Source organism: Podarcis cretensis, assembly GCF_951804945.1.
Source record: "Podarcis cretensis genome assembly, chromosome: 7".
Classification (NCBI taxonomy): Eukaryota; Metazoa; Chordata; class Lepidosauria; order Squamata; family Lacertidae; genus Podarcis; species Podarcis cretensis.
The window spans coordinates 93,759,682-93,783,911 of NC_137176.1; the positions used below are offsets into that span (position 1 = coordinate 93,759,682).

The 24,230-nt window shown below is 47.4% G+C and overlaps 2 protein-coding genes across 6 annotated transcripts in view; both read right to left on the reverse strand.

Annotated features, from left to right (window-relative positions):
• The window catches only part of NUGGC (nuclear GTPase, germinal center associated), a 37,979-nt gene extending 33,961 nt beyond the window's left edge, over positions 1–4,018 (reverse strand). For both annotated transcript variants that reach the window (XM_079984065.1, XM_079984066.1), the window contains exons 1-2: positions 3,848–4,018; positions 1,996–2,183 (exon numbers count right to left, since the gene is read on the reverse strand). In XM_079984065.1, coding sequence (XP_079840191.1) covers positions 1,996–2,183; positions 3,848–3,948 — 289 coding nt within the window. In that variant the 5' untranslated portion in view covers positions 3,949–4,018. The remainder of the gene's footprint in view (positions 1–1,995; positions 2,184–3,847) is intronic.
• A 13,016-nt stretch (positions 4,019–17,034) lies between these two features.
• WDR97 (WD repeat domain 97) overlaps positions 17,035–24,230 on the reverse strand; it is a 40,269-nt gene continuing 33,073 nt past the window's right edge. For all 4 annotated transcript variants that reach the window (XM_079984132.1, XM_079984130.1, XM_079984131.1 and 1 more), the window contains 5 exons: positions 23,936–24,022; positions 22,039–22,107; positions 21,150–21,313; positions 19,892–19,953; positions 17,035–17,443 (listed from right to left, as the gene is read on the reverse strand). In XM_079984132.1, the coding sequence (XP_079840258.1) occupies positions 17,241–17,443; positions 19,892–19,953; positions 21,150–21,313; positions 22,039–22,107; positions 23,936–24,022 (585 nt within the window). In that variant the 3' untranslated portion in view covers positions 17,035–17,240. The remainder of the gene's footprint in view (positions 17,444–19,891; positions 19,954–21,149; positions 21,314–22,038; positions 22,108–23,935; positions 24,023–24,230) is intronic.

Consider the following 24,230-nt stretch of genomic DNA (forward strand, 5'->3'; position numbering starts at 1 on the left):
TTTTAAAATACTGCTTTTACCTGTGAGCTGCCTTGAGGTAGTTTATTATTATAAGAATGAGAAACACCAGCCAGGCCTCACCAAGCAAAACGATTATTTATTTATTTACCATTTTATTAAATTTCTATACTGCCCTTCATCTGTGGATCTCATGGCGGTTCACAACGTAAAGGACCAACTCGTCCTGCTGCAAGGAGAAAAACTGCAAGAGCATAGCTTCATTGATTTACTGCATTGTATTTACTGCATTGTATGGACCTTTCGAATCCCCACGGCGGGGTGAGCTCCCATCTGCGGTCCCAGCTCCTGCCAACCTAGCAGTTCGAAAGCACATCAAAGTGCAAGTAGATCAATAGGTACCACTCCGGCAGGAAGGTAAATGGTGTTTCCATGCGCTGCTCTGGTTCGCCAGAAGCGGCTTAGTCATGCTGGCCACACGACCCGGAAGCCGTACGCCAGCTCCCTCAGCCAATAAAGCGAGATGAGCGCCACAACCCCAGAGTTGGCCACGACTGGACCTAATGGTCAGGGGTCTCTTTACCTTTCTGGACCTTCAGGGGAAGCAGGGACAGGTTGCCCACCTCTGCCCACATCAGTAAGAGCTGTTTGACAGTGGCATTTGCTGCCAAGGAGTGTGGTGGAGTCTCCTTCTTTGGAGGTCTTTAAGCAGAGGCTTGACAACCATATGTCAGGAGTGCTCTGATGGTGTTTCCTGCTTGGCAGGGGGTTGGACTCGATGGCCCTTGTGGTCTCTTCCAACTCTATGATTCTAGGATTCTATGATTCTATCAAGAGCCAACCAGGGCTGGAGATTTCAGGGAAAAGAGGACTCTCGACGGCCACGAGCCAGAATGGCTCTGCAGCCACAGGAAGTCCTGCTTCTGAATCCCAGTTGCTAGAAGGGGGAGAGTTGCTCTTGGGTTCGGATCCTGCTCGCAAGATCCCCTTGGGGGCACCTGGTTGGCCACTGGGTGACTAGATGGACCACTGGCCTGTTCCTTTGCTCAAGGTCATTTGCTGCAACCTGACAGCAGTTTCCGTGTTGGCCTCCCTTCTTTTCCAAAAGGTGCTCAGAGCAACTATTTCCAATACAGGTGTACCTTGGAATCTATTCGACTTCCAATACGTTCAGAAACCAAGGCGCAGCTTCCGATTGGCTGCCGGAAGCTCCTGCAGCCAATCAGAAGCCGCGTTGGACGTTCAGGTTCCAATGAATGTTCGCAGACCGGAACAATCACTTCTGAGTTTGCAGCGTTCAGGAGCCAATAAGTTTGTCTCGCAAGGCGTTTGGGATCCAAGGTATGACTGTAATTACCTGAAGCACATCAGACTTGGGCCTGGGTTTGCCTGAGGCCACCCTGTGAGGTCCACAAACTAGACTTCCTAACATCCAGGCAGCGCCAGTGCCCTGCCTGGCCCTCTCTCTCGCTGCTGGCAGATTTCCTCTGAGCGTAACTCTTTGGGCTTGCTTCATCATGTGGAAGGCTCCTGTCCAGGTGACAGAGGCTGCGTGTATTTCAGAAAATGACTTCACTCCTCTTTGTTCTTTCCCTAAAGAATCGGGACTGTTCTTGCTTGCCTGACAAGGCCATTTATTGCCTTGGGGGTTTTCAGAGAAGTGAGAGAGGATGGTGCAGATCCCGGTGCGCTTGTGTGGGGAGCCTGATGCAGGAAGAGTTGCTCATCTTCTGAACAAAGATGGAGACCCCCCCCCAACTGGGGAACCTGGAGCACAGAGTGACTCTGGGCTGGCACAGATGTGTGCAAACCATATCTAATTCTGATTTCTGCTAGACATGACGCTTGTTGCGATAACCTAGATAGTTTGTTATGCCTCCACGACTAAAGGAACATGTTCTCAAGGGGAAACATTAGAAAAGTCACCACCTGGTGATCTTTGGATCTTCATCCAATATACAAATTTATGTGATATACAAATTTAATAAGAAGAAATCATTTAATAAAGTGTCCTTGTGTCCCGGCCACAGCACTCACCGCTGATCCGGACGTCATTGATATACACCCCGGTTAGGCTGGAATCCACGAGCTTGTAGCCCCCAGCCGTGTGGATCACCCGGGCGTGGATGCGAGAGATGTACTCGCGACTCCTCTGGGCAGCAGAGCTGAGGAAGGCGTCCACGGCGGCCACGCTTCGGCCAACCAGCGTGACGGTGTTAGGAAAACTTACAGGGGAGAGAAAGAGAAAGGGGTGGACAGCCTGTATATTTTTTTCTGGTACTGGGTGTCCTGTTATTGGATGGCAACAGAGGTGTGTGTGTGTGTGTGTGTGTGTGTGTGTGTGTAGGGAGGAAATCAATACAGTGGATGCTCTGGTTGCAAACGTGATCCATGCAGGAAACACGTTCGCAACCTGTAGCTCTGTGTCTGCACACGTGCGGGTCGCGATTCGGCGCATGCGCTGAAACCTGGAAGTAAACCGTTCCGGTACTTCTGGGTTTGGCACGGTACGCAACCCAAAATCACACAACCCAAAGCATCTGTAACCCAAGGTATGACTGTACTGTGCAATAGGACTGGGTGGTATCTGGTTTTCAACACTGTGATATATCGCAAGTTAAGCATCACAATAGATCAATATGTCTGAAATAAAGATAAAGCTATGTAGATGCATTGACTGGCTTCATGCTTTTCCCCAAATTGTGTTTTTTGCTAAACACACACACACACACACACACCACAATTTGTGGTATGTTGCCAGGTCCAAAATTATGAAACCAATACCACGCTATGGACTTCAAACCAGTTTGGGATGAAATATTGATATACCGCCCTGCCCTCCTGTGTGCGCTTTCCCACAACAAACATGAAGTTGCCTGCAGTTGTGGGGGAAGGGGGAAAAGCAGCCATTGCTGAGCTCCTCGCTTTTGCATTACGCCATGCCGCCCCCTGCATGCATTTTGCACCTGGTGCTCCCAGCACTTCCTCAAATGCTGAAATCTCGCTGGTCCAGAAAGCCTGGCAGCCTGAACAAGGGAAACGCCAGAGAGGAACGTGGAGATGAAGAAAAAAAGGAGCGCAAAGAGGCCGGGCGCAAGGCCATCAGGTCCTCAAGGCAACCCCAGCAGCCCCCGGCACAGAGAAAGCCCCTCCATGGTGGGATAAACGAAAATCTGCCCTTATTTCCTTATGGGGGACACAAGAGCCCTCTTAAGAGTCCTTTTCAGGTTCTCCATAAGTCGGAGAAGATAACAGAGGCCAAGCAGAGAATATTGAGAAGCAAAGCAGCTAGTAAGCCTGATCTTTATTGATCTGTTGCAACAGGGTGCTCCCTTCACACGCAGGAAAGGAGGAGGAACCCAGAACAAAGGTGTGCCCGCCCTTATATAGACATTTTGAATTGCCAGCCCTGGAGTCCAAGACCACCCCCAGATACATCATACCTACATCACAGAAAAGGTGGTTTACAATAGAAATCTGAGTGCATTGTTTATCTCCTGTGTGGCAGGTTACCTATTAATGCTCACTTGATTGGATACCCTGGGGAGCCTGGCCAGTCTTTGGTAATGATAAATACTTAGTTCCTGAGCCAGGTCACAGGCTCACACCCTATTCATATCGTAAATGTGCTCTTAAAACAGGCTTTGTGAATGAAAAGACAATGGGGAGGCTTTTCCATTTTCCTTTGACCTTGCAGAGAAAACATTTGGTGAGTCTGGGAGCCAAAATGGTTCCAGGGCTGTTTTCCTGTGCTGCTTGAGACATGTGGTTTATATATTTATGTACGTGTTTGCTTGGTACATTTATGAACATTTATTATATACATATGACCTTAATTTTTTTATTTCGGTGGACACAGCCCTCAGCCAGGACCACCCAGGCTACTTACTGGATGAAGTCAGCATGGTCTGGGGCTGCAGCTCGGCGGCCGATCCTGCGCAGGTGACAGGGTCTCCGTCCCTCACGGCAGGGCTGGCAGGGGGCTGGCATTTCAGCAGAGTCCCGCTTGCTCAGCAACCAACTTGCAGGAGGGCAGCTGCGTGGAAAAAGCAGCCAAGGTTTCTGTTAACAGAAAGCAAAAGACCCAGACATGGAGACAGGGAACTGGGAAATGAGCAAGGGGAAGCCGGGCAAATTCTTGCCCTCCATGCAAAAATGGAGTCCGTCACCCACTCCTGAAAGGAGAAGCAACCATTAACTCCCCGGAGAATGGAGATCTACACACCACAGATTTGTATAACGGCATGAGGATAACCAGACCAAGCCCATCTTTACAAATCCTGTTTCCCAGCCACCTGCTTGCTTGGAGAAGAGAAGCAAAGTTTGTCCTCTGGGAGCAGAACCCTGGGATTCCCACCCCCTTCATGCTTTTACTTAAAGAGTACCGCATTGTTCACTCCACAAGACACACTTTTTTCCTCCTAAAAAGTAAGGGGAAATGTCTGTGCGTCTTATGGAGCGAATGTGTGGTCCCTGGAGCCAAATGGCCCAGGAGCAAAAAGCAGATCGTGCTCTTTTTTTTTTTTGAAAGAGGGAAGGGGATGTTGAAACAAAGCCGCTGATTGGCAAGCGATTGGGAGGGAGATAAGGGACGCTAGCGATAAAGGAGGTTGCCTGGGAAGGGGGAGGTAAAGACAGCAAACTTGCAAGGAGAGGAGACAGGAAGACTAAATCAATGAGGAGAGAAATTATTATTATTATTATTATTATTATTATTATTAATTATTTATACCCTGCCCATCCGGCTGAGTTTCCCCAGCCACTCTGGGCGGCTCCCAATCAAGTGTTAAAAAAAGTACGTTAAATATTAAAAACTTCCCTGAAGAAAAGGAGTAGCAAAAAACTGCTCCAGCTGAGCAAACAAGAGGGAAGGGAGTGTTGAAAGGAAGCAGCTGATCGGCAAGCAATCGGGAGGGAGATAATGGATGCTAGTGATAAAGGAGGCTGCCTGGGAAGGGGGAGGTAAAAGCACACGGATCCTCAGGATTTTTGCATTGGGTCACCCCAAATTCACCATCAGATCACATAGCATGTCCATGGCTACAGCCTGCACCAAAAAAATCACACATCGACTGTTGCGTGGGGCCGCAATGGGGCAAAAACGTGGTTACAAAGAACAGATCAACATGGATTCTCAGGATTTTTGCACTGGGCTGCCCCAAACTCACCATCAAGCAATGCAGTTGTTTTAAAACAGGGGTTATGTGAGATCTGACGGAAACCCAAGCTAGCAAGTTGGCCTTCTGGACCAGCTCAGGTTTCTGAGTCACATCACCAAGGGCAGCCCCACAAAGAGTGCACTGCAGCAGTCCAATCTGGAAGCGACCTGAGCATGGAGAATGGTGGCTGAGTCATCTCTGTCCAAAAGGGCTCATAGCTGGCAAACCAACCAGAGTGGGAAAAGGACTCACAACTACAGAGGACAGCGTTGATCCAGAAGCACATCGTCAAGCCCCAAACAGGCGGCTACCCAACTGGAATTCATAGTTTAGTTATACTACACACTTAAAAAAACTGGAAACTGGGAGGCTGGTGCAGGAGAGATGCCTGCAAAATCCTGGCCTGCATAGGAAGAAGTAGACTGGGGCGCAGAGATCTGCACTTCTTTCAGGAACATTCAGTTGGGTTATATAAAGCTGAAAGAAAATATTTTTGTAATGTGTCACAGTAAATAATTAAATGCAGGAGGGGCTGACTGGTGCTTGGAGCAGAACCTTCTACCCAGGCGCCAAAGCAAAGGCAGGCATGAGTCATACCTTGTAATTTGAATAAAGACAAAAACTGAAAGTATCAAGAAGAAAAGGGAGTTATTTTATTCAACAGTGTTCTTTTTTTTCTTGCACGTTAAGTAATTCTATTTTAAAAAAAGAAAAGAAGTATGCAAGGTTTTACTAGCCTGCTTTTCACTCTCCTGAGGGGCCAAGGGAGGAGGAAAGGAGGGTCTGCCCCTCCTTCACAGGATCACAGTGCTGGAAGGGACCCTCAAGGGTCATCTAGCTTACCCCCACAAAGCAGCATAAGGGGATGCCAAAATTATCCATCTCTGATTGTGGAAACTATCAAGGCATCTCTCTATTAGCTGCGACCGGCAAAATTCTTTTTTTTTTTTTAATAAAATTTTTATTAGTTTCCAAATTTTTAACAAACACAAAAGCAACATAAAAACAAACATAAAAGATCATACTTTCTTTACCTCATTTCCATAAGCCTCTTTTCCCGGACTTCCCCATACCTTCCCCTTTTTGCATCCTTTATTTTAAACAATTGTTCAGCAACCCTTCTTAGCCAATTAAAAATAAATTCATTTTCCTTTTCGATTTCACCCTTAACTTAACACAATTTATCGCTGTAATTCTACGTCTTCCTCTCCCTCTGCATTTTAGCACTCCTCAATTTTATAGTAACTCTTAAGATATATTTTAAACTTCTTCCAATCTTCTTCCACAGTCTCTTTCTCTTGGTCGCGGATTCTGCCGGTCATTTCTGCCAGTCCCATAAAGTCAATCACTTTCGCCTGCCATTCCTCCAGCGTGGGTAGCTCTTGTATCTTCCAATACTTTGCTAGGAGAATCCTTGCTGCCGTAGTAGCGTACAAAAAGAAATTCTTATCCTTCTTTGGCACCAACTGGCCGACCATACCCAAGAGAAATGCCTCTGGTTTCTTATTAAAGGTGCACTTAAGCACTTTCTTAATTTCATTATAAATCATTTCCCAGAAGGCCTTAATCTTTGGGCAGGTCCACCAAAGGTGGAAAAAGGTACCTTCAGTCTCTTTACATTTCCAACATTTATTATTGGGCAAATGATAAATCTTCGCAAGCTTGACTGGGGTCATGTACCACCTGTAAATCATTTTCATAATGTTTTCTCGCAGAGCATTGCATGCCGTGAATTTAATACCTGTGGTCCATAACTGCTCCCAGTCAGCAAACATAATGTCATGACCTATGTCCTGTGCCCATTTGACCATAGCTGACTTCACTGTCTCATCTAATGTATTCCACTTCAACAGCAAGTTATACATTCTTGATAAATTCTTAGTATTGGGTTCTAACAGTTCTGTTTCTAGTTTCGATTTCTCCACCTGGAAACCAATTTTCCTGTCTTGTTTGTAAGCCTCCATTATTTGAAAATAATGGAGCCAATCTCGTACCTTGGACTTTATTTTCTCATAACTTTGTAATTTAAATTCACCACCTTCATGTTCTAAAATTTCAGAATATTTCGGCCAATTAGTTCTCATATTAAGTTTCTTTACCTCCTTGGCCTCCATAGGTGAAAGCCACCTGGGAGTTTTATTTTCCAATAAATCTTTGTACCGAATCCAAACATTATATAGCGCTTTCCTGACAATGTGATTTTTAAAACCCTTATACACTTTAACCTTGTCGTACCAGATATATGCATGCCAACCAAAGTTATTATCAAATCCTTCCAAGTCTAGAATATCTGCGTTCTCAAGAAGTAGCCAATCTTTTAACCAGCAGAAGGCTGCCGATTCATAGTACAGTCTCAAGTCCGGCAGGGCAAACCCCCCTCTTTCTTTGGAATCGGTAAGTATCTTAAACTTAATTCTGGGCTTTTTGCCCTGCCAGACAAATTTAGATATATCTTTCTGCCACTTCTTGAAACAGTCCAGTTTATCCACAATTTGTAGTGTCTGAAACAAAAATAACATTCTAGGCAATACATTCATTTTGATTACTGCAATTCGACCTAACAAGGAAAGCTTCAGGTTTGACCATATTTCTAAATCTTTCTTTATCTCAGTCCAGCACTTATCATAATTGTCCTTAAATAAGTTAATATTCTTAGATGTCATATTGATCCCCAGGTATTTTACACTCTTTGCCACCACTAACCCAGTTTCCTCTTGGAATCTCTCTCTTTCAACATTTGTTAAATTTTTTTCCAGTACCTTGGTTTTTTGTTTATTCAACTTAAATCCTGCGACCTGGCCGAATACTTGAATTAATTCTAGAGCTCTTTTGGTACTAGTGTCTGGCTCTTGCAAGGTCAATACTAAGTCATCTGCAAAGGCCTTCAGTTTGTAATGTCTGGCTCCGACCTGAATCCCTTTTACCAGCTGGTCCCCCCTTATCATGTTTAACAAGACCTCCAGGACCGAAATAAAAAGTAATGGGGATATTGGGCACCCCTGACGTGTCCCTTTTTCTATAGGTAATTCATCCATGACCACATTATTTACAATTAACTTTGCCTTTTGCTCAGAATAAATTGCACTTATACCATTTTCAAACCTTTGACCTACCCCCATCCCATGGAGATTCTTTTTCATAAATTTCCAAGATATGTTGTCAAAGGCTTTCTCCGCGTCCACAAAAATTAAAACTGCTTTAGTATTAATGTTCACTGTCAACATTTCTATAATGTCAATTATATTCCTTACATTTGTAGATATATGCCTACCCAGGAGAAAGCCTGCCTGATCTTTATGAATCTCCTCCACCAACACCTTCTTTAATCTTTTTGCCAAAATGTCTGCAAAAATTTTATAATCCACATTAAGTAACGATATAGGGCGATAGTTCTTGATCTGTTTTTTATCCACCTCAGTCTTTGGTATAAGTGTAATGAAGGCTTCTTTCCACGTCTCAGGTGCCCTTTTCCCCTCTAATATCTCATTGCAAACCTCCTTAAGCGGCTGTATTAGCCAGTCTTTCAAAGCTTTGTAGTATCTGGAGGTTAATCCATCTGGCCCTGGAGATTTCCCCAATTGCATATTTTGAATGGCACCCTCAATTTCTTGTTCAGTTATTTTCTCGTTTAAAAGCAACATACTTTGTTGCGAAATTTTTTGTAATCCATGTTTCTTGAGAAATTCTTCCATTTCTCTTTCGTTTTCCGGCCCTTGTGCATAAAGTCTTCTGAAATAACTCTGAAAGCAGTTGCTGATCTCATTTGGTTTAGAAATGTTCTTTCCATCTACCTCCAAACTTGTGACTGTGTTCAATTTCTGTCTCTTCTTCAATTGCCATGATAGGAGTTTCCCACATTTATCTGCCGATTCGAATGTCTTTTGTCTCATTCGTTTAATTTTCCATTCAATCTCCTGATTCATCAATTCCATATATTGCTTCTGATACAGTTTAATTTCTCTCAAAATCTCATGTGACTTTGGGTTAGATCTCAATTTCTTTTCACTGTCTTTAATCTTTTCCAAAATTTTATCTTTCTTCTTCTGCTGTTGCCTCCTTTTCAAAGAATTCTGCTGTATCAGGAAACCCCTCATCACGGCCTTGCTTGCGTCCCAGATCACTCGTTTCTCCACTTCTGTCCTCAGGTTTATCTCAAAGTAGTCCTTCAAAGTCTTTTGGGCCTTTTGGTACACCTCTGGGCCTCTAAATAAGGTGTCATTCATTCTCCATCTGAAGGAACCAGCTGTTGTTATTTTCATTTCCATCTTTACCGCATTATGGTCGGAGCATGTCTTTGGGCAGATTTCCACTTTCTTTATCTTTGGAGCCATTCCACTAGTAATCCATATTTGATCTATTCTTGTCCAGGTCATCTGTGATTCTGAGAAGAATGTTCCCTCCCTCTCGAGAGGATTTCTTGTTCTCCAAATGTCAATCAGGTCCAAATTGTCAGTCATTTCAAAGAAAGTTTTAGGTAATCTCCCGTCTTTGGAGATCACCTGTCTTTGTGCTTTATCCATATTTGTAGAGACGACACCATTCATATCGCCTAAAAGAATCACCTTATAATCCAAATAGTCCATTAATGTCTCGTGCAATTTCTTGTAAAATTCTGCCTTCCCTTCATTCGGTGCATAAATTCCAAATATCAGGATTTTTTCTCCTTGAATCTGTATCTCAATTGCCAAAATTCTACCCTGTTCATCTTTAAAAATCTGTTTTGGAGCCAATTTCTCTTTTGCATAGATCACCACTCCTCTTTTCTTAACTTTATCTGATGAAATAAATTCTTGTCCCAATCTTTTATTTATAAGTAATCTTCTCTGTGCCCTTGTCACGTGGGTTTCTTGTAAACAAATCAGATCCAATTGTTCTTTTTTCAAAATGTGGAAAACCTCACGCCTTTTTCTGGGAAGGTTCAGTCCATTACAGTTCCAAGTTAAGAATCTCAGAGACATTGTTAATTAGTTGCCTCCAACTGCGCCCTGCAGCTGTTCTTCGTCTGTTGGTGATTTAAGTCCAAATGTCAAGTTCCCCAAGTCTGTATCCGAGGTTGAGTTTAAAACCCCTTTCACCAAGTCCTCTCCGTACTTATGCAAAAATTGTTCTTTGTCATGTACTGTTTTTATCTTGACTTTCTTTCCTCTAAAGTTAAAAGACAAACCCTGTGGAAATTCCCACCTGAAAGGTATGTTGTTCTTCTTCAGCAGGTCCACCAAAGTCTTGAATTGAGTTCTCACCTCCAGAATATATTTTGGGATATCCCTGTAAATTTGCACAGAGACGTTTTGAATCTGAAGTGTTTTCTGGTAATGCAAACTTAGTATCTTGTCTCTTTCCTCTTTGGATCTCAATGTTATCAGGCAGTCCCTTGGAATCTTCCTGCCTTGCCTTCTGCCCAGTCTGAAGGCAGTTGTTATCTCAAATTCTGTTCCCTCTAGGTTTTCCTGCCAAAAATCTGAGATTTCTTTTGTGAGAAAGTCCACTAGGTTGTCCCCTTCACTTTCTGGAACCAATCTAAGTCTTAAATTCTTCTCCTTACGCTGCATGTCCCATAAAGAGAGGGTCGCCTCATGCTGGTCAAGCCTCCTGCAAACCGGTACTAAATTTTCCTGTGTGGATTCCGCAGTGGATTTAGCTTCTTCTGCAATCTTCCTTATTGTGGCGTTTTCCTCGACCAATTTGTGAATAATCTGTGTGTTAGATGTCACACTCTTGGTGTTCAGATCTAATTTTGCCGTTAAATCTGCCAGTTGTTTAGTATTTTCTGTGCTCTGTTTGTTCAATCTTTCTAAAGATTCATTTATTTTCAGTAATGCCTGCGTCACTGACTCCATGAATGCACTTATTCCTTTTTCCTGTCCGCCTGGGCCTGTTGGCAATAGTCCTGATAGAGAGCCCCTTTTCTTTTGTGCTGCCTTAGACTTAGATCTCGTTGCTATCTCCTCTACAGGGCCGCTCATGTCCCAAGGTCGTTCTCACAGGAACAGGTTGAATGGAAAAATCCAGTGACTTTGTTTTTAACAGTCAATGTTGCAACTGTTACCTTCAACCCTCTAGAGGGAGCCAAAATGTCCGATAGAACAAAGAAACAGCAAATCCAAAAACCCTCAGAGAGAAAGAGTTGCTAAAAGTTACTAAAAACTTCTCTCAGTCTTTTCAGTTGCAACCATGTTATTTCTGCAAAGTCTCAATAAATTGTATCAATAAAGTCCCCACTTTGTAACACATCTGACAGTTGCCTGTCAAAGTGCTTCACCCAGGCAGTCCGTTCCCAGAAGTCAGAGTCTGCAGTAAATTGTCCCTTAAAAAACTTTTCCTGCAGGTTTCCTTTCTTCTTCTCCCCCCCCCCCCTGTTCCTGCTTACTAGGGGGGGGACTTAAGCTCAATGCTAAGGTTGGTCCTTTTAAAAATTAATCCTTAAATATATCGATTACAGCTTGCTGGGTCCGTTGCTTTAGCAGTCATGCAATCTGGGGAGGGCAGACTTCCTTTATTTACCGTCCCCACTTTCGGCCGAATTTTAAGGAAAATTAATTTAAAGTCCCGAAAAGTTTGCCAATCCTACTCACGGGAGTCTCTTTCAGTCCAAATTTCAGGAAGGAATCGGCGCTCTCCGTTAATGGCGATGCGGCTTCACTCCACGGGCTGGGTAGCGACTCTCAGCTCTGCGCACCCCCGATGCTCCTCCGGAGCCTTTAAAAAGGCTCTTTTGCAGTAAAGGGGGGCGCAAACGATGCCCACCGAGTCTCCTTGTTCACAGGCTTCCGCGCCTGTGATTTTAGGGGTCCCCGCTTCGCCGTAGCGGTCAGACCCGAACTCGTGGAGCAGCTCCCTCTCCAGAGATCGGAGAGCGAGCCGCCATTAGCGCTGGCGCCAACCGGAAGGATCTTAGCGAACTGTCTCATAACAATATCCGAGGTAACCCTCGGATGGTTTTCCGAAATGGTTTTCGGCCTTCTAAGGGGACAGTGGACATGATTTTCACCGCTCGACTGCTTCAAGAAAAATGCAGAGAGCAAAACCAACCCCTGTCTATGGTGTTTATTGACCTGACTGAGGCTTTCAACACTGTAAATCGTAATGCCCTGTGGACTGTCCTTCTGAAAATTGGCTGCCCAGATAAATTTGTAAACATCATTCGGCTCCTCCATGGTAACATGACAACAACAATCACAGATAACAGTGGCTCTCAAAGTGAACCATTCACAGTGGGATCAGGTGTTAAACAGGGTTGCGTTATTGCCCCAACTCTATTCATTATTTTCTTGGCCATGATCCTACACTTTGTCAAAGGGAAACTCCCCACCGGAGTAGAAATCATATATCGAACAGATGGAAAACTCTTCAATCTGAGCAGGCGGAAAGCAAAGAGTATGGTTACCGTAATTTCCGTCCTAGAGCTTCAGTATGTTGATGACAACGTAGTGTGCGCACGCTCAGAGGATGACCTCCAAACCATCCTAAATATCTTTGCAGAAGCTTACAAAAAGCTTGGCCTATCACTCAACATAGAAAACACCAAAGTGCTGCACCAACAAGTACAAAATAACCCCTCTGCAGCACCACAAATCCAACTCAATGGTGTAACGTTAATCACATTAACTGTTACAGGAGATTATTTCCTAATTCACCAGCATAATGAATGATGATTCATACCCTGGCCGGCACTTTCTTGATCTCCTGCCCTCGGGCAGAAGATATAGAAGCAGGATTAGTCGCACCAACAGGGTAAAGAACAGCTTCTATCCTGGGCTGTTAGGCTGCTGAATGAAAAGATAACAACAGGGCAACTGACTTTGGTGGGTGTGCATCAGTAAACGAGGGGAATTAAGACTAAGAGAGCTGAGGGGGGGGATGCTCCTGTAATCTCACTGTGTACAAGTTGTGCAAGTGACAATAAAGTAATTCAATTTCAATTCAATTCCAATTCATAAGCAGGGAAAGGTTTTCCACAGGGTGGAATGGAAGACATCTGAAGGCAGCCCTGTTTAGGGAAGCTTTTAATGTTTGATGCATTACGGTATTTTAATATTTTTTTGGAAGCCGCCCAGAGTGGCTGGGGAAGCCCAGCCAGATGGGTAGGGTATAAATAATAAATTGTTGTTGTTGTTGTTATGGTACCAGATGAAGAGTCCTGCAGGACTCGGAAAGCAAAGTCACAGCTCTGGGATATTGTGGTTAGATGAGGGCAGCTTCGTCCTTCTCCTTCGTGAGGATGCAACCTCCCTCTTCCTCTGCTTCCCTCTGAGTAAATGGGGTTCCTTCCGCCCGCAAAGGGTTGCCAAAGAGGACCCAGGGAGGTTTTGCCCCTGCTCTCCTGGGGCTTGCAAGAAGGGCCTCAGCCAAGCCCCTCTGGGAAACGAGGAGGCGAGGGCTGAGATCCAAAAGGGAAGGTCTGCTTCCAAACCAGCGCAAGGGATATTTTCTGGAATATCTGGAACTGGAACGTTCTCCGCCCCCCTTTCCAGCCTGTCCTCTTTGCCCCCATCAGGCAGGCCAGAGAGCTCAGAAGGCCAGAACTGCAACTTCACTTGGAAAGCTGCACAACTGCAAGGAGAAGCAGCAGAGGGAGCGAGAGGAGGAGGAGGAGAAGAAGAAGAAGAAGAAGAGGAGGGTATGCAACAACAGCAGCAAGAATACTCATCGCGAAGTATTGGAAGACACAAGATTTACCCACCTGGGAAGAATGGCAGATGAAAGTGATGGACTATATGGAACTGGTGGAAATGACTGGCAGAATCCGAGGCCAGGAAGAAGAGTCAGTGGAAGAAGATTGGAAAAAATTTAAAGTTTATCTACAGAAACATTGCAAAATTACGGAATGTTAGAAGGTTGTTGGAATGAAGTAATGTGGTTTTAGCAGAAATGATATAAAGGATTAGGTTAAAATTGATTTTTTTAATTGGTGAAAGACGAGAATTACAGTATATTAAGATAAATTATTAGGATAAAAACAAAGCTGGAAAGGATTTGCTGAAACATCTAATTGAACTAGAATACAAAAAAGGGAGGTGTGAGGAGGTCAAGGAAATAAGGAAAGGAAAGAAAGTTATGTAAAGGTTTGATCTTTTTTATTTTATCAATTGTGTGTATTTTTTGTGGGTTTTTTTGTTCTTTTATTTTTTGTATCTTTGTAATCTTTAAAATTTGAACACTATTTTTTTAAAAAAAAGAAGAAGAGGAAGAGGTTGGGCTTGATATCCTGCCTTTCACTCCCCTTAAGACAGGCATATCCAAAGCCAACCATAGCTGTCAACTTTTCCCTTTTCTTGCGAGGAATCCTATTCGGAATAAGGGAATTTCCCTTAAAATACTCAACAACTTTTGGGGTAAAATTGTAAGTAAAACTCAACAACTTTGGGTTTGAATCCTAAAAAAAGTTCAAAAACCTCAATCCCAAAAATAGCTGAACAACTTTGGGGTAAAATTATAAGAAAAGCTCAACAACTTCAGCCCTAAAAAAACTCAACAACTCTGGGTTTAAATCCTAAAGAAAGCTCAAAACTGCAATCCTAAGGACTTTGGTCCTTAGGATCCCAGCAACTTTGGTGGCCCTCAAGCATGTTCACTTCATCAACTCTGGCCCTCTTTGGAAAAAAGTTTGGGCCCCCCTGGGGCTGAAGGGGTCTCCAAGCGGCTCTCCTTTCCCTTCCTCTCCCACAAGGTGAGTGGGGCTGAGAGACTTCCGAGAAGGGTGACTGGCCCAAGGTCACCCAGCAGCTGCAGGTGGAGGAGCGGAGACGCAAACCCGGTTCCCCAGATTACGAGTCCACTGCTCTAACCACTACACCACACTGGCCAGGAGCCCTGCAAAATAGCACCCTGCCATATCATTTTTAAAATAATATTAATTTTCATCCGTTTTCAATTGCAACCCAATGATGGCCCCATTGTACCCATGCCTAATTAGGATACAATGACTAAGACCAATAATCCAAATACCCAATTCAATAATTTAGGTCCGTCCCCCGTCCCCCCCCCCCCCGCATGCTAGAATTGTCCTTCTTCTACCTCCCCTGCAGGCGGAGGACTCGGCCGCCCAGTCCCGCTCCCCGGCCAGTCCTCCAGCCCGGCAGCCTCAGTTGCTCAGCCCTGAAATGGGCGCAAGGGCTGCTCGGACGACCCTCCCCCCCCGCCCCCCCCCCCGGCTCACCTGCCCTCCGGAGTCTCCGCGCCTCCCGCTTTGGCGCCCAGCAGCCCCGGCCCCGCCCCCGCCTGCCTCCCGCGCCCCCATTGGCTCTCGCCCGCGCCCAGGCCCCGCCCCCTCGGCGCGCCACGACTAGAGCAGGAGCGAAAGCGAAAGCGAAAGCCAGGCGGCCGCGCTCCTGCGCCTGCGCGGAAGGGACTGACTCGCGGCGCCAACACGTGTCCGCCCACTCCCACGCGCACGGAGCCCCCGCGGGGCGCGGCTCTTCCCTCCTCGCTCCAGCCCCGCGAGGTGGGCTCGGCGGAGAGACGGGAGCGGACCCCGAGGCGGCGGAGCCCGACACGCGACCTGGCTCTCTGCACGTCGGAAGGGGGAAGAGGGCGCCTCCCCGGCTGCCAGGGCCCGGGGTCCCAGGGCCGGAACCAGGCTCTGCTGCACCCGAGTCAGAAACCCAGTTTGGCACACACAGGCAGGCAGCCTCAATGGAGTCTCCACCCGGGGCAAAAAAAGGGGGAAAGGGACCATGCCCCCCCCCATAGCCACCCCACTGCCACCTCCTCCCCCCGTGCAAATGGTGCACGTGTGCTGCTCATAGCTGCCAACTTTCAGATTTGAAAATAAGGGATCAGCAGCCTCACCTGTCTAACAATCTGGGAAAGCAGCGGGAAACGGCGCTGGAATAAGGGAATTTCCCACAAAAAAATGGAAGGTTGTGTCAGCTGAAAATTGGCCGCTGTTTCTTTAATGCTTAAAAAAGCTGGCCGCTGACTCATGCTGACCCATGTTGTTGGGTTGGTTGGTTGGTTGGTTGGTTAGTGAAAGCTGGTAATGTACTACAGTATTTTAATATTTTTTTGGAAGCCGCTGGGAGTGGCTGGGGAAGCCCAGCCAGATGGGCGGGGTATAAGTAATAAAATTATTATTATTAGTGTTGATGTGTGTACAGTTGGTCAGTCGCTTTTGCACAAAGACTTTTAAGAATAAAAGCAGAAAGTACTCTGCAAGGATGCTTTTCTCATGGACTCTTTTATGCCAACAAGGGTCAGAGGACCAGGCTGAGGCGGCAAAGGGAGGTCAGAACCCCCCTTTTTTTTACAAACACTGACAGGTTGACAGCTATGGTGCTGCCCCTTCTTGCAACCCACATTCCCTTCCTGATGCCCCTTCTCCCAAGAGAGCTCTGCCCATGAAGAGCTTTCCCTGGCATTGCCCTACGGAGCTTCTCCAGCAGGGCCACTTGGAGGCAGGCAGCCCGCCCAGGAGGCCCCGGGTTCACACCAGCTCATATCCCCAGCACATCAGCCTTGCAGAGATTGAAGGGATCCTCAGGGCCATCTAGTCCAACCCCCTGCAATGCCAGAATCGGCTCGTTTGGCTCGGCTTGTTTCTGACCTGCCTGGCACCGTGGAGAATCCAGCTGTGTGGCTGCCTTTCTCCTCACTCCCGGCAAAGTTTTGCAGTTGTTTCAGATGACTTTGCTTAGCCTGCTGGGCTGCTGCTGAGTACAATTTTCTGGCACCGCTGCCTTGCACAAGTTACGCAGGGGGCAGCTGGACCCTTCTGCGTCCTGCGCATTAAGCAAAAGTTCAAGTGTGCTGGAAAACGCCACCTCCCTGGATCGCCAGGAGTGCTGCCGTTTAACAAACAATCCTTCCTGATAACAGAACCATGCATGATTCCTAAGCTGAGCAACACCCAGGGTGGCAGCTGCCCGTCGCAATTTGAAAATGATTAGGAAACTACAAAAAGCATGACCAGACAGAGAGGTTTTGGGTGACCTTGGGCATAAGTTTGCATTTATTGACTTTTCATTTTGTCTGGATGCATCTGTGGCGGGCAGGCGGGCGGCCTCCCATCGCTGCCATCTGCCTGGTTGGGGCACCATGAGACGTGGCGCTGGCCAGCCCTCCAGCCATTGCCAGCCAGAAGGAATTTCACCTCTCGGATGGAACTTCAGGCGTCTCCTGAAGCCTTCAAGGGTAGTTGTCGGCGTATGAAAACTTGGGGATGAAATACTTCCGTACCAACTGCTGCATGGCGGTGAAAGACTTGGGTGATGCCGGCCTCGCCAGAATGGGTGGGAAGGGCTCCAAGTTGATTCTCGGCAAGGGAAGTTTCACAAAGGGCGCAAACCCCTTCATGAGGTAGCGCGGGAAGATGTACGGGCAGTAGAAGCCTGTGTTTGAGGGAGACAACAAAGACAAAGAGGAAGGCCATTGGGCATGGGAGAAGCCCCTGGACTCCCCTTTCCTTCCACGCCCCCAACTCTAATCCTGCAAAGATCAGCTGGGAAACAACTCGGCTGTCCGTTTTTCAACCAGCCACTGTACTTCTGCTTTCAACAACAGCTCAATGCACTGGCATCTTTTTTATTTAAATATTTATATAACTGCTTTTTTAAAAAAGACCTACAAAGGTAAAGGGTAAAGGGACCCCTGACCATTAGGTCCAGTCGTGACCGACTCTGGGGTTGTGGTGCTCATCTTGCTTTATTGGCCGAGGGAGCCGGCATACAGCTTCCGGGTCATGTGGCCAGCATGACTAAGCCACTTCCGGCGAACCAGAGCAGCGCACGGAAACGCCGTTTACCTTCCTGCTGGAGCAGTACCTATTTATCTACTTGCACTTTGACGTGCTTTCGAACTGCCAGGTGGGCAGGAGCAGGGACCGAGCAACGGGAGCTGATTCGAACTGCCAACCTTCTGATCGGCAAGTCCTAGGCTCTGTGGTTTAACCCACAATGCCACCCGCGTCCCTAAGACCTACAAAGCAGCTCATAAAAATGTAAGAAATTGTGTACATCCAATAAAAAAACAATTCAAGTGGATCAACGAAGATAAAGGAGCAGAGTAGCCATAAAATTCTAACGTCAATCTAGCCAGCGCTTTGAATTGTGCTTGGATATGAACTAGCAGCTAATGTAGACAGAAGAACGGCGGAATAAAATAACCCACGTCTTGAGCTCCCAAGAGGAGCCTGCTCACAGCGTTCTGAGATGCTAAACATGTTCAGAAGCAGGACCATGCGCCAACCCAGCCTAGATGTGATGATGACGGCAAGTGCGACTCTGGACAGCTCTGCCTTCTGCAGGACAAGTTGCATCAGGTGCACAAACCACAGCTGTGCTCAGGCACTCCTGGCCAACGTTGCTCCAAGGTCCTAGGAGCACCCCAGATGGAGAGGAGCCCCTCATCCAAAAACCTGGACCAGCATCCCTGTGTCTTGCTTGGATTAGTGGGTGATGATAGTGTTTTGGGCTGGGCCCCTTCTAATGCCTGGATCCAGCACAGTTTCAATTCCTGGAATGGCCAGGTTAGCTTCCTAGTGAGGTAATGGCCCTCTCCGTGTGGGCTATTAAGGTAACAAAGGAAGTGGCTGTGTGCCAGAAACCAAATGGGTGGGGCCCCTCCCCTCCCCTTCCCTCCCTTCCCTCCCTTCCCTCAAAGACAAAGGCCAGAGTTGCAAGTTGCTTTTTCAAGCTGGAAGCTGGCAGGGTGCAGGTTGAGCAGCTGAGAGTCAGAGCTCTGCCTGATTTCAGTTGTGTCCATGGGAAAAGCAAGACCCTCTTGGGGTGTTAATGCTGTGAACTCCTCCATCGCAGGCTCAGGTGGTGTACACATAAGCAAGAGATCCCAAAGCCACCGCGGTCTCTGCTGCCCTGCATTCCAAAGGAAACAAACCCTGGAAAAGTACCAGGAACACCTGGAATTTCATGCCGCCCAGAGATTGGGGTGGTGTGCAACAATAGTCACTTCAGTGTGTATCTGAAGAAGTGTGCATGCACACGAAAGCTCATACCAAGAACTGACTTAGTTGGTCTTTAAGGTGCTACTGGAAGGAATTTTTTTGTTTTGACTATGGCAGACCAACACGGCTACCTATCTGTAATAGTCACAATATTTACCTCCATTCTATGAAAATCTTCACCTTCCTGCTTTGTGCAAACAGGAATATTGGCTCGCTCACAGTGAGTGGGACACACAGCAAATCCCTTCTGGGTAGAAATAGCCCCCCCCCCCCCCCCGGAATGCTTTCCAGCCACAGGACACACCTCTTGCCCAAGGCTAGGCATCCAGGAAGGATTGTCAGATTAATCTGCCAGGTGTGTGCAGAGCTGCCACAGAAAAATCTCCAAAGCTGTCTCTGGGATTATGATGGCCCTGAATCGCAGCCAGTTGTTTTAAAAAAGGCCAAGCCTGGGCATCTAAGTGCAAGCGCCCAAACTGGCAAGATGGTGCCAGCAGCTGGCACATACAAAGACGTGTCTGTTCATCTCCTTCTCTGCCGAGGGCTAAACCTGGCCCTTGATTTGCCAGCGTTGTTTTAGAGATAAAAAAGGCAGAGTATAAACATCCTAACAAGCAAAGACTGAAACAAATCTTTCCAAGCCACACACATCAATTGTAGTCACAGAAAGTAATCTGGGGTCAAACTGGTGAACTAACATTAGTTTCTCCTGCTGCAGGAGGAAGGGTGGGCAGGGTCTGGGGGGGGGGCAGCAGAGCATTTGCCCCCAGTGCCATCCAGGCCCATTCACGTCTGTTTGGGGGCAAGCAGATACAAGCCACAGGGCCAGGCAGTGGGGTGAAGACCCCCCCCCCCCCCCGCCACCACAGCTACTTACGCTCGGGTATTCTCTTCCTCAACATGGCGTTGGTTTCTCCGAGCCGCAGGATGGCATGCTTCCTGTCACAACAAGGGCACGGGTTTACCAAGAGCAGCAGGAAATGGCACTTGCCCCCACGCACAGCCTGTGATCCGTTGTGTGGGGAGCATGCGCAGGTGAGGCCGGGCTCACCCCCTGCACTTTTAGGGGGACACCATATATGGGAGAAGCAGCCGTGAGCCTGGCTGTGCTGGGCCCGGGGGTGACCCATGAAACGCGGTCCAGGTCCCGTCCCGAATCCAAGGGAGGAGTCAGTCCAACAGGGCCAAGGCAGGACACGAGGCAGGAAACCAGGCAAGGACAGGTACAGGATCACAGGCAGGTTCTAGCAAGCAGCAATGTTGCTCCCACAACCTGGGGCAGGGTCCAGCAGCCTTTTATCTCTGACGCGGTAACAGCCGGTCTTGATCCCCCGGCGACTCACCTCCCTGTCTCGCCCGAAGGTGAGCACTCCTCCTGCGAGTACTCAGGTCTCTCCTTCTCTCAGACCTCAGTCTCTGCAACTCGGGAGACGTTGGTGGGTTACTAGACCCAGAGGCCGCCTCAGCCTCCCCTGACCCAACCGGTAGTGGAGCAGCCTCAGGCCCCTGACTCGGCCCAGCTGGTGCTTGTTGCAGGGGAACCTGTGCAGGCTGGGGCTCTTCAGGATCAGGCCCCAGACTTGGTTCAGCTGCCACCTGAGGCAAAGGATCCGGTGCAGACTCCTCTGGTTCCGAGTCCGAGCCTGAGTCCCAGGCCATCACACCAGCCTAGACTGGGGGCAGCGTTGTAGAGAGAGAAACCCCCCCCCCCGAAGTTCCAGAGTTGTTGGATCCTTCTATACTCTACCACAGCCACGGAAAGCCTGTGCCCCCCCCCCACTTGGGTCTTGCTCTGGGGCTCCAACTCCCATCACCATCCCTGACTTTGAGCCCAGGTGGTTGGGGAAGCTGGAGTCCAGCAACCTCTGGAGGGCCACACAGGACCCCCAGCCCTTCACTGCTCCCAGAAATCTGTGGGGAGGACAGACAGAATCATTCTGCCAAGCTTGGGGGAACTGATCTGCCTCGTGGAGCCCGGGTGCAAATTCTCAGTGTTGCAGATCTAGTGAGTAGCCATTGTGCGGTCAATATTTTTTTTTGGGGGGGGGGGAGGCAGCAGCAACAGCAGCACCACCCAGAAAAGCCATGCATTTGCCTGGGCTTCCTCAAGTGTCCTGTGTAACAGCCCCTCTTACTTCTTAATGGGAGGCAGGGCCATGACGGTGTCCTTGGGCGAGATCAGCGAAGAAGAGACCAGATGCTTCATCTCCTCCAGCTCCTTCTCCAGCTGCTTTTCCACGAAGTAATGGATGGCCTCGATGGGGCAGACGGGCTGCACCCAAAACCGAGCCGCCTCCGCCTGCAAGAGGAGAGCAGCCCTGAGAGTCCCTGGCGCGGCCACTTCCTTCGCCCTGGGGGGGGGCAGCGTGGGAAGCATTGGGGCACTTGGGCTTCCTCTCCAGAGGTGTCCAGTCTCTGGGCTGCTGGGTCCGGAGCCCGGCTTGGGAGGAGGAAGAAGCAGGTGGGGGGGGGGAATCTCCCCTTTCCACTCCACCAACAAGGGGCTTTCTGAACTGGTGGCCTCACCTCCTTTTTTATTATTAATTCATCTTTATTGATTTAAAATATCATCTTATATATGTATTACAGACAGTTACATCAAAATTCAACACAAAAATATAATAGAAAAAGATAAATAAAATAAAAATAAAAAGCAAAAAAGAGTTAACAATAAGAAATGAATATTAGTTATAACATCCTGTCTTTTCTAATAAAGTCTTCTGAAAGAGACTTCCAATCGTTCTCGTTGTACTTTTTCTATTGTCAGTTTTATAGCACAGTTTGTTTTATAACTTTTCCTGTATATTCATCTAGTATATTTATTCCATTTGTTTATTATATACAAGTATCATTCAGTTCTGCTAGGATGTCATTGTTACAATATAATCTTATATATTCTTTGAATAGTCTCCATTCTTTGAATATTTTTTGATTTGGGGCTCCTCTGGCTTTTCCGGTCAGCTTTGCTAATTGAAAGTACTCTAGCATGAGTGATTGCCAATCTATTATACTTTCTGGCCTCACCTCCAGCCTTCCTGACTCCTCCGTCTCTGGCTGCTCTGCATCATCCGTGACGTCACCACTCTCTGGCTCCTAAGTCAGAGGAAAACGCACCAGTCAGAGTCCAATTGGGCAAATTGGACACATGGAAAATTGGACACATGGAAAAAACATGGCAGGATATTTCCAGTTACAGGGAACCAGGCAGAGGGCCTTCTCAGTGGTGGCGCCCTCCCTGTGGAACGCCCTCCCATCAGATGTCAAGGAGATAAACAACTATCTGACGTTTAGAAGACATCTGAAGGCTGTTTAGGGAAGTTTTTAATGACTGATGTTTTAATGTATTTTTAACCTCTTGTTGGAAGCCGCCCAGAGTGGCTGGGGAAACCCAGCTAGATAGGCGGGGTAGAAATAATAAATACTGTATTTTTCGCCCTATAGGACACACTTTTTCCCCTCCAAAAATGAAGGGGAAATGTGTGTGCATCCTATGGGGCGAATGCAGGCTTTCGCTGAAGCCTGGAGAGCGAGAGGCGTCGGTGCGCACCGACCCCTCTCGCTCTCCAGGCGTCAGGAAGCTCTGCGCAAGCCTTGGGAGACCGGCTCCGAGGGTTGCGGAGAGCTGCCTCTATCCCGAAGCCTGGGCGCGCTGAGCAGTCACGCCCGGGCTTCAGGTAGCTCTGCGCAAGCTGTGGGAGGGCTCCCACGGCTTGCGGAGAGCTGCCTGTTCTGGGGGCTGGGGTCGGGGGAAGCTCAGGCTTCCCCCGCCCCAGCCCCGCGCCTGGAGGGGAAATAAATTTTTTCCCCTTTATTTCCCCCCAAAAAAACTAGGTGCGCCGTATGGGGCGAAAAATACGGTAATAAATTCTTGTTGTTGTTGTTATTCAGTCTCATGTTCAGGGTTTCAGGCAACTTAGATCAGGAGGCTTGCAAGTCTTCTCCAGGCCTCACTCTGTCTTATTTATGGAAGATCCCTTTTCATTTATTATTTCTGTTATTTATATATAATAGAAGGTGGCCTACAGATGAACTAAGAACAGCTGAAAACTTAGAAAAACAACCACTAAAAACAATTCAACATTAAAACTCTCTCTCTATAAAATCTCATTAAAAAACCTCATTAAAAATGACAGATACTCTTACCCTTATCCATCTATTACAAAACCATAATTACCATAAATAATTGAACATTACAAGTGTCATTACAACCCTGCCAAAGATTTTAACTGTTTAAGGTAAAGGTAAAGGTACCCCTGCCCGTACGGGCCAGTCGTGTCCGACTCTGGGGTTGCGCGCCCATCTCGCTTAAGAGGCCAGGGGCCATCGCTGTCCGCAGACACTTCCGGGTCACGTGGCCAGCGTGACAAAGCTGCATCTGGCGAGCCAGCGCAGCACACGGAAACGCCGTTTACCTTCCCGCTAGTAAGCAGTCCCTATTTATCTACTTGCACTTTACGGGTGCTTTCGAACTGCTAGGTTGGCAGGCGCTGGGACCGAACGACGGGAGCGCACCCCGCCGCGGGGATTCAAACCGCTGACCATGCGATCGGCAAGTCCTAGGCGCTGAGGTTTTACCCACAGTGCCACCCGCGTCCCTTTAACTGTTTACAGTGGTCTTTTAAATAAATTTACTCCAATCTCTAGAAGATACTTGATCTTCCTGGTTTCGGTAAAAAATGCAGTAAACCTAAATTTAAATATGGAACCCATGGAGGGAGGGCAGGAGGTCTGAAGGTTCAAAAGAACCTTGTACTTTAATGTTTGAAATGGTTTTGTTTTATATGTATAAAATGATCTAAAACTCAATGACAGATACTCAACCATCCAAGTTCACTCTTAGAGGGAATGTTTATAGCAGGTACCTTTCGTTAGACAACAAAGGGCATTTTGGGTGGGGAGCTCCAAGGGGGTCTTCCCATACCTGTGTCCTCTTCTCCTTCCTCGCCCTCTTCTCCTTCGCAAGGGATCTTCTCTCTGCCCCCTCCTTCCTGCCCAGGTCCTTCCCCACCTGGAATGAAGACGCCAACGAGAGCCTCACTTTGCAATTCAATACTTGCAGTATGGTAGCTATCGGCTGTTGTGGGCGGCCAGGGGAAAGGATTGGATGTTCCAGCCTGTCTTTTTAGGATATTTGGATTCACCTCTTTTGTCTGATATGCACTGTGGTTTGGTGGAGGGTGATGGGGGGGGGCACTGTCCCCAAACGACCCCCACCT